The following is a 16,267-nucleotide window of genomic DNA, read 5'->3' as shown; positions in this document are numbered from 1 at the left end:
AACTTGTTAAGTGACTTGAGTAGGTGCTCAACAAGTGAGAATGTCCAAACGGCTAATAAAGATATAAAAGGGTGCTCTACTTGTCACTGCTTCTCAGGGAAATGCAAATTAAAACTACAACAGAATCCACACTTGTCAGAATGCCTAAAACCACAAGGAAATACAATTTCGCCAGAATGGCTACAACCACAAGGAAATACAACTTCGCCACTCACACATTGCTGGTGGGAGTGTAAATTGGTGCGACAGCTGTTGGAAACTATTTGGCAACATCTTTAAGCTAAATATGCATCCATCCTATGATTCAGTAAGTTTCATCCTTATGTATAAACCCAAGGGAATGAATGTACATATCCACCAAAAGTTACGCACGGGAATGTTCGTGACAGCTTTAGACAAAAAAGCTAAAAATTATGAACCCAAATGTCTATCAACATTAGAATGGATAAATAAATGGGGATATACTCATCTGATGGAATAATACACAGCAATGAAAAAGAGCACACTACTGTTATGGCTGCATGCACCGACGTAGTTGAATTTCACAGATACGATGATCATCAAACCCAACCAGACACAAGGGCAGGCAAACAAGTCTACGGGAGACAGAAGCCAGAAGAACAGTAGTTAAGTTTGAGTATGGAGTGGGAGCCTTATCTTGATTGAGGTGATGGTTATGAGGGTACATACATAAGTTAACGTTCACTGAGCTGTCCACTTAAGATCTGTGCACTTTATATGCTATACTGCATTAAAATCAGAAAAAAAATTAACGTTTATTTATTTTTGAGAGACAGCGAGAGAGAGAGACAGAGACAGAGTGTGAGCAGGGGAGGAGCAGACAGAGAGAGAGAGAGAGAGAGAGAGAGAGAGGGAGTCACAGAATCCCAACCAGGCTCGAGGCTTGGAGTCGTCAACACAGAGCCCAAGGCAGGGCTCGAACTCACGAACTGTGAGATCACGACCTGAGCTAAAGTCGGACACTTAACCGAGTGAATCACCCAGGCGCCCCTAAAATTTTTAAAGAATATGATCACTACCTACATGTACCCTTAGTGCTCCATTTGGACTGGTCTCTTTGGCCACGGAACGTCAATGGTCTCCATGGCAGAAAGCAGTAGGAACAGTTGGAGAGGGAACAGGGAAAGAGAGGAGAAAGCAATCACATGGGCCTCCTAGCAAAAAATAACCATCTTACAAAGCCTGTATAGACACGCTAAATAATTTCACCTACCGACCCAGTAGATACAATGATTAAAAGAGATTTATACACATGGCTACCGAAATGGCCTTTTTGTAAAGTCACCCTCTGTCCACGTTCATAGCAATTGTTTGTACCTCCGAGATGTAAAGCTGCTCATTTTCCCACAGGGCCAGTATTTCCCTTTTCCTACAGTCCTTTCATCCCCAAATGTTCCCTTCTCTGCCCCCATCAAGGATTTCTCTGATGTTAACTACAATCCATAAACATTAGTCAACACATGGGTGTGTTAAGAAGTGGGGAGTAAAGTGTCAGTGTGGGGAAACACTCACGTGTGCGGTTGTACCATTGGAAAGCAAGAGAAAGTACACTTGCTGCCGTCCGTGAAGACACCACAGATGGCGACGGGCGGAATGGCATTCGTCTGAATTGTGTGACACCACTGTCCCCCTTAATCGTTCACACGGAAGAACAACGTTTCTCATCTTTTTATATCCCACTTACTTACTTTCTAGGAAGACGAATTCTTATCTTTATGAAGGCTGTGGAAGAATTTACATAATTACGTGGATTACTGTACTTATTTTCGGCAAGTTTTCAATTCCACACCCAAGGATGCATACATACCCCTTGAGACAGAAGTACACCTGCTATCTGTTAAAATGCCAGTCTTTCAAAAATTTCTCTAAGTATGTTCGAATGTGCCTTCCTCTTCGTCTTTTTAAAAAGTCATGCGGTAAAGTTCTTAAGGATATTTTTCAAAACTTCAGTACTAAAGCGTTACCTTTACATGTAATGTGGCACCCTCTGTATTTCCCTTCTTACTCATCAGGAGAATGAGAATTATTGTACACTTAATCTCTCCTTTTACTGGTGTTTATAACTTCAGCAAATAGGCTAGCACTATAGCGCCTAAAATAAACTGTTATGAATGATCTAAGGTCTACACAACCAGTAGGTCTTTCATGAGGATAATTGTCACATATATTTCAACACGACAGTGCACATTTTGCGTGACCAGCCCCATAGAAAGTCAAAAATAAAACCGCCGTTAAGAATGTCATGTTCGTCAACCTTCCTGGATTTTAAACAAAGAAAACAAGAGAAACAACGATTTCCCCATCTACCTACAAGCAGGAAAACAAAGCTATAGCATTGGGTTCATATTTAACTTACATTTCCTTGTCTTTTTTTATTTAAAAAAAACTTTTTTTTTTTAACGTTTATTTATTTTTGAGACAGAGAGAGACATAGCATGAACGGGGGAGGGTCAGAGAGAGAGGGAGACACAGAATCTGAAGCAGGCTCCAGGCTCGGAGCTGTCAGCACAGAGCCCTATGTGGGGCTCGAACCCATAAAACCTGGTATCATGACCTGAGCCGAAGTTGGACACTTAACTGGCTGAGCCATCCAGGTGCCCCAAACTTACATTTTAAATGTAGCCCTTTACATAGTTTTTTTAAAGAAATCAGTAGCAATATAAAAAAATGAAAAAGCAGCTTTTCACAGGTAAATGAATCTGCAACTCCAACACAAACAAGCATGTTTGGAATGAACCCAGGAGGCTTGATTTTTTGTTCCAGTGGCTCATTGACTTATTATTTTATAGAGGTTTGGAAGAATTAATGAATTTCAAAATAGCTGATTTAACTCAGTCAGCCACAGGATCTGGCACAGTAGTTAGAAGAAATGGGTCTTTTAAAATTTGTTTCCTCTACGACTTTCCTTTTCTTATTCTTGACTCTCCATTAGCCATATATAGTTATAAAATATTTGAATCAGGGTCTATGATGGTATGAAAACGACATGCAATAAAATCAATAAGGGAAAAAGGAAGGGGTGATTTCGCCTTATCTCCAAAATTAATATTATAAAGAGAAATTAATGTATTTATATATTGGGGGCTTTTTTGGATCTACTTCTATTCTACTCCTAATACTAAGAAAGAGTTCATATGAAGTATTTTCATATAAAATATTTCTTAGCTTACTTCTGATGTGACTAAGTGAAAGTGTTGTGAATTTTAGAATACAAGTCACTGGGCGGTGACAGTTTGCACACAGTGTAACCACTGCAAGCTTAGCATCAGAGGCTGTCTTTCTGGAATTCATAAGCGGGGTGGGGATGAAGGTATTTGACATGGGGCACCACCCCGAGTGCTTTTAGGTCTTTTCAAAAGCCCATTCTAGATTATTCAGAGACCCTCATTGGGATGGATTAGCTGCTCCTTCCTTCCTCTTCTTACTCTGCCTTTTTACCCATTTCATTTTCTGTCAAGTCCTTCTGAAGAAGAGGCAATGAAAATAAACGAAAATGAAACCCCTCAATTTCAACATCCAGGAGTCAATGGCATCTTCAATCATTACACTGACCATTTTTCTGGATCGTTTTCCATTAGCAACAAAGTCTGTTTAGTTTATACTCTGCAAGTAGTATTTTCTACTAGGATGCACAGTTAAAAAAAAATGACCTGAAGAGCTAACTTAGACATTTCCAAATCTATTTAACATAACTATAGATACAAACGGACATTTTCTTGGTTATTATAATTCTGTGCCTGAGGAAATCACATTTTGTGAATTAGCTATATGGTGGTAATAATTCATGTAAGATTTCCCATCATTACCAGAAATGACTGAAAGCTAGGAGCACAAAAGTTTCATTGACTTGTGAGAATTATATAGCCATTTGGGCCGCTAAAAAGTATAAAAAGTCATTTCCAATAACCTTCACGGACAAAAATGTGAACAGAGTGATACAGTATTTTGAAAATATTTTAATATTTGCCATTTTTTGCCTGTGCTATTAATATGTACATTGATTTAGTAATAAATATACTATTACATAGAGTGCAATATTTTTAGTATTTGTAACTGTTTGAAATTAATGCTGCTATTATCTCAAGAAAGGAATAAATAAATATCATGCCCAAATTCCAAACCAATGCTCAAGAGATTATCACTCACAAAAATTATAAAATAAACATGTTGGGCATTATCTTTTTAAGCATGATTCTTGTAAACACAGCCAAGATCACTTTTCTCAGTCCTGACATTTCCTGTGATGGCTTTAAAAGAAAATACAATGTACAAATCCTATCTTTTTTTTTTTTTCTTTTTGCATAGGGAATGAATTCATTGTATTTGAAAAGGAAGCAATCTTTTTGGTGAAAGGTCTCCATCACAGAGTACTTGTTTTCTGTAGGAATGCAGAACTTTGGAGCAACAAAAGGGCTCTGCGGAAGTTTATAAAATATGCTCTCTGCATTTAAAATTTAACAGAAAAATTTCAAGACAAGTCAGAGTCATGATTCTAAAATAGTATGTACATAATATCCGACTCCGGGAGGGCATGCCTCGCTGCAGCACAACGCAGTACACAGATGTGAAGCACAGTGTTTCATAGAATTTTCCTTTAGATTTTCTTCGCATCGGTGCCTAAGTGGATCGTGATTGTGCCCATTCTGCTTGTCGCAGACAAGGTAGAAGGGGGACGTGAGGACAAATTTAAAGCGGATGATGGAAAAACGGGCAAAAATGCAGCACATGTGCTTTAAATGGTGCACTTTATAAAATAGTTTGCTTTATCCATAGTCTTTTACAAAGTGCAGTATTACTTAAAACAGAGACGTGTACCTCAATATTCGGCAATAACCATTAAAACAACCTGCCAGGAAAGAGCAGTGCGAAATTAAAACCGTACGTAGCTTAGCATGCATGTCAGATGGGTCCCCAGTACAGAGTATGGGACCTTACGTTCCTGTATCTTTTTTTTTTTCTTTTACTTTTTAGAAAAGGACTCATAACAACAGGTTACCATCATAGGCAACCATAAAACAAAGACAATAAGTTAAAACCCTCTCTCAGGAAATGAGCGAACGCCACGCATCAAATTCACTACACAATCTCTGCACTGCTCCGCGGGGGCCCATCTCTTAAAAGGCCACACGGTCCCCGAGGCAAAGCAAAAGGCATCATCATCACCGTACGCGTGACTCCTGCGGGCGGACGTCTGGAACACCCGAGACTCGTTTTGTAAGCAGCTCGAACCTGACCCGTCCCTAAGTAGGTTTACAGACACCCCTGCTCTTTCAGGAACAGTCCTGTTGGCGTCACGCCAGGTCACTCAACAGTAAAACGTGTGCTCTGTTCACAGTAACATTCTCCGTGCAGTGCTTTTTGGACACGGGCAACCAGTTGGGTTTGCCTGAAAACGACTCCCTAAGAGGCAGGTTCCGCGAAGACCAACGGGGCACGTTTTTAAAAGCGCACGACGTCACCTCAGGCACAGGCTGAGGGCACGCGGGTGCGATGGGTCGTCGGCGGCGACAGTCCTGCCCTCCGCCCGCCCGCGCTCAGTCCGAGAAGTGGGAGAGGGTGTCCGGGTTGCTGCCGTCAGCGGGGTGGCCGGGCTGCAGTGTCTTCGTCGGGGTGGTCTTCCCGTGGGACTGGGAGGAGGACGAGTGGGAGCTTTCGCTCGAGCTGCTGCGCGTCTCTGTGCTGGTGCTGGTTTTCTTCATTTTCCTTCTCTTGGCCAGAGGGGCCTTATCGACATTCTGCAGGCAAAACCCCTCTCTCTTGTATTTGTTAAAGGCCTAGGGGAGAAAGAGAGGGAGCCTCTGTGAAGGCAAAGGGGCTGACGCTTTCCGGGCACGTCTGACTTCTAGAAGAAGACAACTTTTGGTTGGCAACCACGGCTCCAAGTTGTTTCGGGAACAAAGTCCTTAAAACCGGTACTTGCCAACCTCCTGGCAGGACGCACAAGCTCAGGGGAAGAGTCCCCAGGGCTCTGCGTAAATCAAACCAGCCAGGCTGCTCAGGAGTCCTGATTCTTCCTCAATCTTTTGACGAGGTCAGCGCTACCTCTCAGTAAAAAACACTCACCACCCCCCCTCCAACCCCCATTACTTTTACTGGTCCTGCGTCTGAGATTTAAATCCAACCACAGGGGCACCTGGGTGGCTCAGGTGGTTAAGCATCGGCTTAGGTCATGATCTCATGGTTGGTGGGTCCGAGCCCCGCATGGGGCTCTGTACTGACAGTGACGAGCCCGCTTGGGATTCTCTCTCTCTCTCTCTCTCTCTCTCTCTCTCTCAAAATACATAAATAAATAAACTTATAAGAATAAAATAAAAATAGAATAAAATAGAATAAAATAAAATAAAATAAAATAAAATAAAATAAAATAAAATAAATTCTGACCACAAAACCCCAATACAGAGCAGACCTGATCCATTACAGGCCCCTGCTCTCCACCTCCAAGTCGGGGTAATCCGGGTGGATCTTGGACACTTCATCTACATAGAAAGGCTTTGCGCCACATGCCTCGGCCTGGTTTCTCCTCCCAGCAGCCTGTCCCTACTTTTCTTGGTCTCCAGCTTGGGTGTCACTGGGGCTACTACTGATCGCTTTGCCTCAAATACCACCGGGAAGATGGGCGACCATCTGCTACAACCTTCGCAGTCACTCCCTGCGCACCTCAACGGTATCCTCGTTCATTAATTTTTGATCCACGTCTGCCGCTGAAGAAGAAACTGTCCTTTTTCCTCTCTCAAGATGATCCCTTCAGAGGTAATTGTACTTCTCCGGAACTCACCTATTCCTTATGCGATTATCTTAAAGCATTAGCAGCTGCTTGGTACAAATGCGTGTACTCTGACGACACGTCCCCCGCAGCCTCGAGGATATGTGATGTGTCAATGGTTGTTAAGTGAACAGACTTTCACATGTGCCTTCGCTCCTAATGTTTATTTATGGCTTTCAAAGAAAATGATTTAGCTTATTTGAGAGAGAAAAGTTCCAATATGAAGCCTATTGTTTTCATGATCTCCCAAAAACTTTCAACTACTCAAATGTCACACGACTGCCCCATCTCACAAGCTCATTCTAAATGTCATATGAGTGCTTGTGGGTCAGCAGTGACTCTGATGCCCCACACACTTTGTGTTAATCCATGTGTTTATATCACGAAGGCATTTCTAAAAACATACCTAAACTTAAAAAAAAAAAACGCATTATTTTCAATGCACCACTAAGGATGTGTCTCTGAGGTCATGATTCAAACCCGCCCTATGTGTGCAGAGCCCAGGGCCTTACGTGGAAGGTGGCTTTCACACAGGTTTGCACAGCAGCCCCTGAAGATCCTAGAATGTCTGGAGTCATCAGAGGATTTGAGGACAGCTGACTGCCATCTTGAAGCCATTCATTGTGTCTCAAGCCTGACATTTTAAGCCTTTTATTTGGATCGACTGTGAGAAGTCCTATGGGAATAATTGAGATATTTTTATTTTATGATTTGTTGCTTCAGACATAAATCTCAATGAGGTTCACATGACACAATGGTTTCTATAAGGCTTCAAACTCCTACTAAGGTAATTACATTTTCATATACATTTAAATCTCCTAGTAAATGCTGGGTGCTAATTGATGATAAGGCCTACAATAGCCTATGTCTGCTGGAGGCTAACTGGCTTCTTGATCAGGAGAAAATTAGCACCCACATAAAGACGCCCACTGGCCAATGGGAAGCTCCAAGGGAACAAAGAGCACCTAGATGTACTTCATTTGTGTACAAACAATCCTTTTTTTAATGTTTATTTATTTATTTTGAGAGAGAGGGAGCGTGCACGTGTGCGCTCATGAAGGGGAGAGAGGCAAAAAGAGAGGAAGAGAGAGAATCCCAAGCAGGCTCTGCACTGTCAGCTCAGAGCCTGACGTGGGGCTCCATGGCGTGAACTGTGAGATCATGACCTGAGCCCAAATCAAGAGTCGGACGCTTAACTGGCTGAGCCACCCAGGCGCCCCTTGTGTACAAACATCTTGTACAAGTCAGTAAGTGCCGTAAGGCAGGGGAGATATGGAGATGGAGACACAAAGAGGAGCTCTGAGTTGATGTACAGACAAAACCAACTAGGACAGCATCAGGGGACGAGCGCAATAGCAAAATCCCCAGGCACAGTGTGTTAGCCGCCCCAGGGAAGGGCTCTGACCAGAGAGTGGGGGCACCCCGGAAGGCTTCCAGAAGATGAGTCCTGGGGGGATGGGTACAGGTGGGCTCAACGAAGAGGGACGCCCCAGGAATTACAAAGCGCCAGAGTAAAGTCACACAGGAATCTGAGGGCCGGCACATTTGAAGAATTCAAAGGCAGAGTAAGGGTAACAGGAAGCATAGGCAGGCAGGGCCAGGTCACCAAGGACTTTGAATCTCAAATGCTCCCATATAGGAGTCTGACCTGAAGCTAACAGGGACTCTCTGAAGGATTTTTAACAGAAGAGAGGCATGAGCACGTCTGGATACGAGGAAGGTCGCTCTGCTGATTGATAACGGACAGGTAAAGTCAGAGGAAGTGAGACAGGCTGAAAGGATGGTGTGGGATCTCAGGAGAGGAAGGATGGCAAGACCCGAGGGCGGCCATGTGAACCGCAGGAGGTGGTGAGGAGAGACACCCAACCTGCAGCACTGAGTGGCTGCGGAAGGTAAGGAAGGTGCGGGACGTACGGTGACGTCCAGGTTTCTGTCTTGGTAATTTGGCTGCTTGGCAGTGCGAGAGGGGGATGGGAAGAGGCATGTTTGGGGGGAAAGGATAGTAAAATAGTGTCAGTTCATTTTGGAGGTGTTAGATTGAGACACTGCGGGCCCTGTGCATGTGGGTAAGACTACTAAGGGACAGAGTTCTGGTAAGAAAAAAAATAAGGCCGGGCGCCTGGCTGGCTCAGTCAGTTAAGTGCTGGACTTCCGCCCAGGTCATGATCTTGTGGTTCGTGAGTTCTGGCCCTGAGTCCCGCTCTGTAGTGACAGCTCAGAACCTGGAGCCTGCTTCGGATTCTGGTGTCTCCCTCTTTCGCTGCCCCTCCCTGGCTCACGCTCTGTCTCTCTCTCAAAAATAAATATTTTAAAAAATGGAAAAAAAAAAAAAAAGGTTCAGTAGACTAACCTGGAAACCTTTTAGAACACATGTAAGCTCCATGAGTAATTAACAAATAAATATATGCACAATGAGTATGATTCCACTTTAATCACTACACATCATACAAAATGTAAAATTGCATCAGATTCTTACCTTGGATCAAATCTTTAGCTTCTTGGGATACATTCTTCCAGGCTTCTCCTTCAAAGGAGAAATCTCCCTTTTTAATTTTCTTCATGATCTCCACTGCACTGGTACATGTCAAACTTTTGTCGTGAGATTGGAATGGGACTTGCCCTGACAACATTGTATACTATCAAGAAAAAAAGGGAACAGAACAGAATGTCTGCCAAAGTCATTGTCAAAGCCACTCCAGTAATCTCACTACTAACTTCATCAGCATAGTTTACCAAATACAATAACTAGCCTTACTGGGTTTAGAAGATTATGTAGACTTCTATCACTGAAGCAACAAACACATTTCAAAGCCTTGTAAATAAAGTGAGCCGGCTTATTATGATACCAAGATTTAAAGAGCAAGAAAAACAAAACAAGGATAATCCGGCTGCTTCTGAAAAAATAGTATTCGTGTTAACAGAGAATTGAGAGGGAGCAGAATGCCTCAACAGCTATTTTTTAATGCAATTGTTTTTAGTTTATGCATTTATTTTGAGAGAAAGAGAGAGAGGAAGAGAGAATAAGTGGAGGAGGGCAGAAAGAGAGGCAGGGAGAGATCCCAAGCAGGCTCCATGCTCAGTGCTGAGCCCAAAGCAGGGCTCGATCTCATGACTGTGAGATCATGACTTCATGACCCTTAACCCACTGAATCACCCAGGTACCCCAATAGCTATTTTTTTCTATTCAATTCCACACATCCTTTCCCTAGGACACTTTTTCTTTCTTTCTTTCTTTCTTTCTTTCTTTCTTCCTCTTTCTTTCTTTCTTTCTTCCTCTTTCTTTCTTCCTTTCTTTCTTTCTTTCTTTCTTTTCTTTCTTTCTTCAATTTTAATGTTTTTATTTATTTTTGAGAGAGAGAGAGAGAGAGAGAGAGGGAGAGAGACAGACTGTCAATGGGGGAGGGGCAGAGACAGAGGGGAAACACAGAATCTGAAGCAGGCTCCAGGCTCTGAGCTGTCAGCACAGAACCCAACGAGGGGCTCAAACTCATGCTGTGAGATCATGACCTGAGCCAAAGTCAGATGCTTAGCTTACTGAGCCACCCAGGTGCCCCGGAAGACCCTTGTTCTAAGGAGGGAAATGCTAGGACACCTGAAGAACAATGCCAGAACAATCTAAGAAAACCAGAAACCTCCCTAAATCTTCTTTCCTTCATCCTTCCTGCATACCGGCAACATTCACACAGCCGATGTCTTTTCCCGAAGTTTCCCTCTTCAGACTCCTACACCGGCTTCCCGACATTCACAGGGCACCTTTCAAGCTCCGGCCTCGTCTTCCCTCCTGGGCTCAGCCTCTGCAGTAGCCGTATTCCCACCCCCTATTCCGCACCGACAGTTCCTAGGCCTCCTGGACTGCGCACAAGCTACTCGGTCCCCTCAGAAGGCCATTTTCTTTCCTGAGCTGGCAGAGGCCCACCCACCCTTCGGTATAACTTTCCAGGATGTGTAACGAGGGCCTCCGCCATCTGTCATAGTTACTCCCGAGAGAAGATAGGCGGTAGGAGGGGAAAATGAGCTTTAGCGTCAGACAGACCTGGTTTCCAACAACTGCTTTTTTACTTACTAGCTTCTGTTTTCTAGCTTTTTAGTTTACTAGCTTGGGTATGTTAGTTAACCTCTCTTAGACTTTTTCTTCATCTACACAACAAATGTAACAGGATCACACAAGCCATTGCACGTGGTAACAGCGGGAGCCTGCTCACTAATATACCAGGCTTCACTCTGTTCTTCCTCCTCTTTCTCTGGCTGGAAGGCAGCAGGGACCCCATTTTCTCAATGGAAGGTGGGGAATCAGAACAGTGAGTCAGGCGACTTTAGAGCCCCTTCCTAAAGGTCTGCTTTCTAGATCACTGGAGGCTCCAACACTTCAGCCTGGGTTTCCCAGAGAGCAGAGTCTAAAGCTGAAGTGAAGACAATTACATTCCTGAGCGGGAAGAACTGAGAACAGGGAACAGTGTACACACCAAAGGAACTGCAGGGATCAGCTGCCATGCTGAATGTGGTACAAGTCAATATGGTGCTGGCATCGATAAGCACCTATTGATCTGGTCAACAGATTGTTCTTGATCTCTATCAATAGGAAGGATCAAAGCAGTAGGTCTTCACATACCAAGGATAGCATTCACTGTCTTGCCCAAGAGCTGTGTGACCTCTCCTGCTCTGTTATAATATAGTCTGTTAGGACCTTGATCATCTCGACATTCTCAAGAATCCCATGCTGGCTCTCTATACTGATGTCTTCATTAAGTGAGACCTGGGGAGCAGGAACTAGCACGTATCCCAAATGCCTTATAAGCACACGAATGTCAGAGGGACGGAGATGAACTCCATAAACGTTCAGGGGACTATCACATTGGTAAAGACTTTAGAGCTCCAATGGTTAGGGGCATAGAGACATTTCCCCTGAAAGATAAATTGCTGTACCTTGTCCCACTAAGAAAGAGGTGCAGGACTCAGTGGGCTTCCTTGGATTTTGGCGACAGCATACATTGCACTTGAGAATCCTGCTCCAATCCATTTATCAAGTGACCTGGAAGGCTACCAGTTCCAAGTGGGGCCCAGAGGCAAGAGGGCTCTGTGGCAGGTCCTGGCTGAAACACAAGCCGTCCTGCTACCTAGGCCATAGCATTTGGTTGACTCGACTTTGTTAGAGGTATCTGCGAAAGGGAAGAATGCTGTGTGGAGTCTCTGGCAGCTGCAACAGAGGAGTTGTAGAGCAGACCTGAAGGATTCTGTGTGGGGTCATGCCTTCCATGGCAGAGAACTACTCTCTGAAAAGCATCTCCTGGACGCTACTGGTTCCTAGTAGACTATGAATGCCTATAGAAGGGATACCAAAAGCAGTGCATCTTATACTATGATCAGCACTGATTCACAAAGCCCGAGCAGCGATCCAATGTCCTATGGACACAGCACACTTAGAATCAACCCTAGGAAGTCCAGAAGGCATGAGCAAGTTACATTCACAGTGCGTGCCACCTATCTCTGTTGCACCAGCACTTCTTCCTCAGCTCAAGCCAATGGCCTCATTGAGGAGGGGTTCTCTAGGACTTCCTTCCTCTATGGAGGAAGAAAGGAAATTGAGACTGCTCGATAGGTGGCCTGCTAGAGCGTGAAAAACTCAGTGAAGGCAGCTGCTCAGGACAATACCGTGTGGGGCTGGGGCTCTGTCCCTGAGGATTGTGTTGAACCACTGGCTGATCCATTGGTGCTGGATCCCCCATATCTGGATTCTGTGAGTGGAGGATCATGTTTTAATGGAATTAGCTGTCACCCCACAGGTATGTTAAATGTACCCGTGGGGTAGCATACGATCCTAGCCCATGTAAATACTGTGTGTTATGGACTGAATGTTTGTCTGCCTCCAGAATTAATATGTTGAAGACCCAACCTCCAACACGCCTGTATTTAGAGACAGGGCCTTTATGGAGGTAATTAAAGTTAAATGAGGTCATATGGGCGGGGTCCTGATCCAATAGGATTAGTGTCCTTATAAAAAGAAACACCAGAGAGCTTGCTCATGCTCTCTCTCTAAGCATACACACTGAGGAGAGGCCATGTGAGGATACAGAGAGCAGGTGGCTGTTGACGACTCAAGGACAAAATCCTCACCAGACACCAGTGCTGCTGGCATCTTGGTATTGGAATTCCCAGCATCCAGTCTGTGAGAAAATATATTTCTGTTGCTTAAGCCACCTAATCAGTGGTATTTTGTTATGGCAGCACCAAGCTAAGACACCGTGTAAGCTCTATTTTAATTAAAGTCCCGTACATTTGTTTAAAACATTTTTTAATATTTATTTTTGAGAGAGAGAGATTGTGTGTGTGTGTGTGTGTGTGTGTGTGTGTGTGAGAGCAGGGGAGGGGCAGAGAGAGAGGGAGACACAGAATCCAGGCTCCAGGCTCTGAGCTGTCAGCACAGAGCCCGACGTGGGGCTCGAGCCCACAAACCACGAGATCATGACCTGAGTCGAAGTCAGATGCTTAACTGACAGAGCCACCCAGGCGCCCCAAAGTCCTGTAGGTTTCTGACAGGGATTGCATATCTATGAGGTAGACGGGGGTTGTAATCATGCCATATGATACTACATGATGCAGCTTCCTGGAGTATTTGTTTTACTCAATGGGGGTAATATAAATTATTTTCAAACTATAATAGCTACATTCATGTTTATTAGATACAACATACAAAAAGGCCATAGATTTCCTTTCTTTTTTTTTAAGATTTTATTTTGTTATTTTTTTAAAGATGTTATTTTTAAGTAATCTCTACACCCAGTGGGGCTCAAACCCACAACCCCGAGATTAAGAGTCACATGCTCTTCTGACTGAGCCAGCCAGGCACCCCAAGGGCCACAGATTTCTAACGCAAATCAGGAGACTCCAAATAAACTTTGTGCTTGTTATGGAATAACTGAGGCTTTGTATCTAGATCCTCTGAAGATATGCATTTATTCATGTAGAAAAGTTCACAAAGCACTCTGGGTTGTTTCTTTTTTTTTTTTTTTTTTGACAGTTTAAGGTATATACTAACATTCTGCATACGTATTTCATTGTGTATCTCTAAACGGCAAAGATCTTTTAAAAACCACAACAACACCATTATCACATCTAAAAAAAATTAGCAGTAATTCCTTTATATCATTCAGTACCCAATCAATATCCAAATTTCTCCATCTGTGTTATATATGTCGTATGTATCTATTATAATTATATCTGGATGACTTAGAGTTTGAACCTAATAAATAGCATTAAAATTAGAATTTGCTTGAATCAGAATTGAAGTAAGTGTAAATATTGTTTCCTAAGTGTCTTTTAATCTGTAGGGTCTCAGGCTCTTTTCTTTTTTCTAGGAGAAACTGGGTTGGTCGTCCTGTAGAACGGCCCATAGTTTGGATACTGTGACCGTACTCCTGTGGCATCGTGTAAGCTGTTCTTTGCCCCTTGCTTGCCTTAGAAACTTGACAAATAGATCTAGAGAGAAGCATGGCTCCCGTCCGTGCTGTGACACACAGCTATTTCCATAGATGTGGCATTCGGAAGCTCTAAAACACTCGTCCACATCTCGAAGACTGTTTGGTAAAACTTTAAAAAGCATGATGATTAAAACTGACCTATATTTAAAGTAAAGGCTCTTTTACAAGGGGTACTTTTATATTATTACTAAAATTGGAAAGCTCTCCTTTATTTAGACTAATTTTTTCGGAGAAGGTTAATGAAAATGTAATCAGTTTAAGCCCTTAAACAAAACTCTCAAATCTATAGCAGTTCGTTGTTTATTTTTATTGAAAAAACCTTATTCGTAAATATTTTCATTTGAAAATTATAAATGATGAGTTAAAATTGCTGAAATAAAAACCATATAAAGCTTAAAAATAAAAGAGGAACCATCCTGCAGGGACAACTGGTTAGCCACTGTGGGAGAATCGACACCAAAATAAATCCCAGATGGAGTGCAGATTTAAGTATAAAAATAAAATATAATTCTGGAGGGAAATTTGGGAGAATATTTTTATAATCCTGGGTTGGGGTAGGGGTGTGTGACAATCTGACATCAAAACCACATGTCACAGGGGCGCCTGGGTGGCTCAGTCAGTTAAGCGTCCTACTTCGGGCCAGGTCATGATCTTGAGGTCTGTGAGTTCGAGCCCCGCATTGGGCTCTGTGCTGACAGCTCAGAGCCTGGAGCGGCTTCGGATTCTGTGTCTCCCTCTCTCCCTGCCCCTCCCCTGCTCATGCTCTGTCTCTGTCTCTCTCAAAAATAAATAAACATTAAAAAAATTTTTTAAAAACACGTCATAAAGGAAAAGACTGATGTCTTACTACAGAGAAATAAAAAAATTCTCCATTTAAACCCTGAAACACAAGTGAAAATCCCATGATACTATAAACAAAGTTTTCAAATGACAAAATCAGAGTAAAAACATCTCCACTATCAATGGCAGACAAAGGATTAAAGTCCTTCACAGAGCTTTAAAATGGGCAAAGCTCATAAACAGCAATTCATAAAAAAGAAAATACAAGTGTCCAAATACATGAAAAGATGCTCAAAACTGAATATTCATCAAAGAAATGTATGCAAATTACAACAGTAGAAAATAATTTCAGATTGAAATTGATAGTATCCGATGTATTCACATACAGTTGATGGAACATGATCTGGTAAACCTTCTAGAAGGAATCTGAGGCATAGATGTCAAAATAAAGATGTGCGTGCCCTTCTCGTAGGAGTTTATTCCAGGGAAATGAGACAAATGCAGCCACATCTATTAAAAAATAGTCATTTGTGTAGTTTGTAATTAGTGAAAAACTGGAAAATGCTAACTGCTCATTATAAAGAAAAGGTTAAATGAAGTTTGGAGGCTCCAACTACACGTATAATATAAGCTCATTTGCTAAAAAACCCAAACAGCTGTACACGTAAACAGAAGAAGGAGAAAGCCAGAAAGCACACGTAATATGGTGGCGGCAGGCAGTGGGTTAGAAGAGGGGGAGCTCACGCACATCACCTCCACACAATGTCATGAGTGAGTCTGCTTGTTCCTCTACTCTTTCGGTTTTGTCCGAAAATTTCTCCCTAAGATTATGCATTACAAGTTACATGCAGAAAAAGTAAAGCTATTTTGAGAAGAAACATGCCAAGATTATTTTTCTAGCTTAATGTTCTGTTTCTGATCACAGCAGCCCAGGTCATTTTGTGAAAAGCATGCTTATCACGATTACTATAAGTTACTATAAATATTTCCCGCTTTATCCATTAATTTGTTAACTTACCCTAAATCATTGTCTTTCATTACAGTTTTAGTCTGAAAATCTCATAGAATATATATATATATGTGTGTGCATATGTGTACGTATATATATATGTATATATATATATAAGCTTATATATGTGTGTGTATATATATATATACGTATATATATGTATATATATATATATACACATATACGCATATATATATATATATATACGTATATATATAT

General features: G+C 42.5%; 1 protein-coding gene across 6 annotated transcripts in view; it reads right to left on the bottom strand.

Annotated features, from left to right (window-relative positions):
• Positions 1-2,681: 2,681 nt before the first annotated feature.
• The window catches only part of RPS6KA5 (ribosomal protein S6 kinase A5), a 177,396-nt gene continuing 163,810 nt past the window's right edge, over positions 2,682-16,267 (bottom strand). For all 6 annotated transcript variants that reach the window (XM_049612320.1, XM_049612322.1, XM_049612321.1 and 3 more), the window contains 3 exons: positions 9,261-9,420; positions 7,297-7,460; positions 2,682-5,795 (listed from right to left, as the gene is read on the bottom strand). In XM_049612320.1, coding sequence (XP_049468277.1) covers positions 5,556-5,795; positions 7,297-7,460; positions 9,261-9,420 — 564 coding nt within the window. In that variant the 3' untranslated portion in view covers positions 2,682-5,555. The remainder of the gene's footprint in view (positions 5,796-7,296; positions 7,461-9,260; positions 9,421-16,267) is intronic.

This window comes from Panthera uncia, assembly GCF_023721935.1.
Source record: "Panthera uncia isolate 11264 chromosome B3 unlocalized genomic scaffold, Puncia_PCG_1.0 HiC_scaffold_1, whole genome shotgun sequence".
Classification (NCBI taxonomy): Eukaryota; Metazoa; Chordata; class Mammalia; order Carnivora; family Felidae; genus Panthera; species Panthera uncia.
The sequence above is the reverse complement of the archived record's forward strand: the minus strand, read 5'-3'. Positions and strand labels throughout refer to the sequence as shown.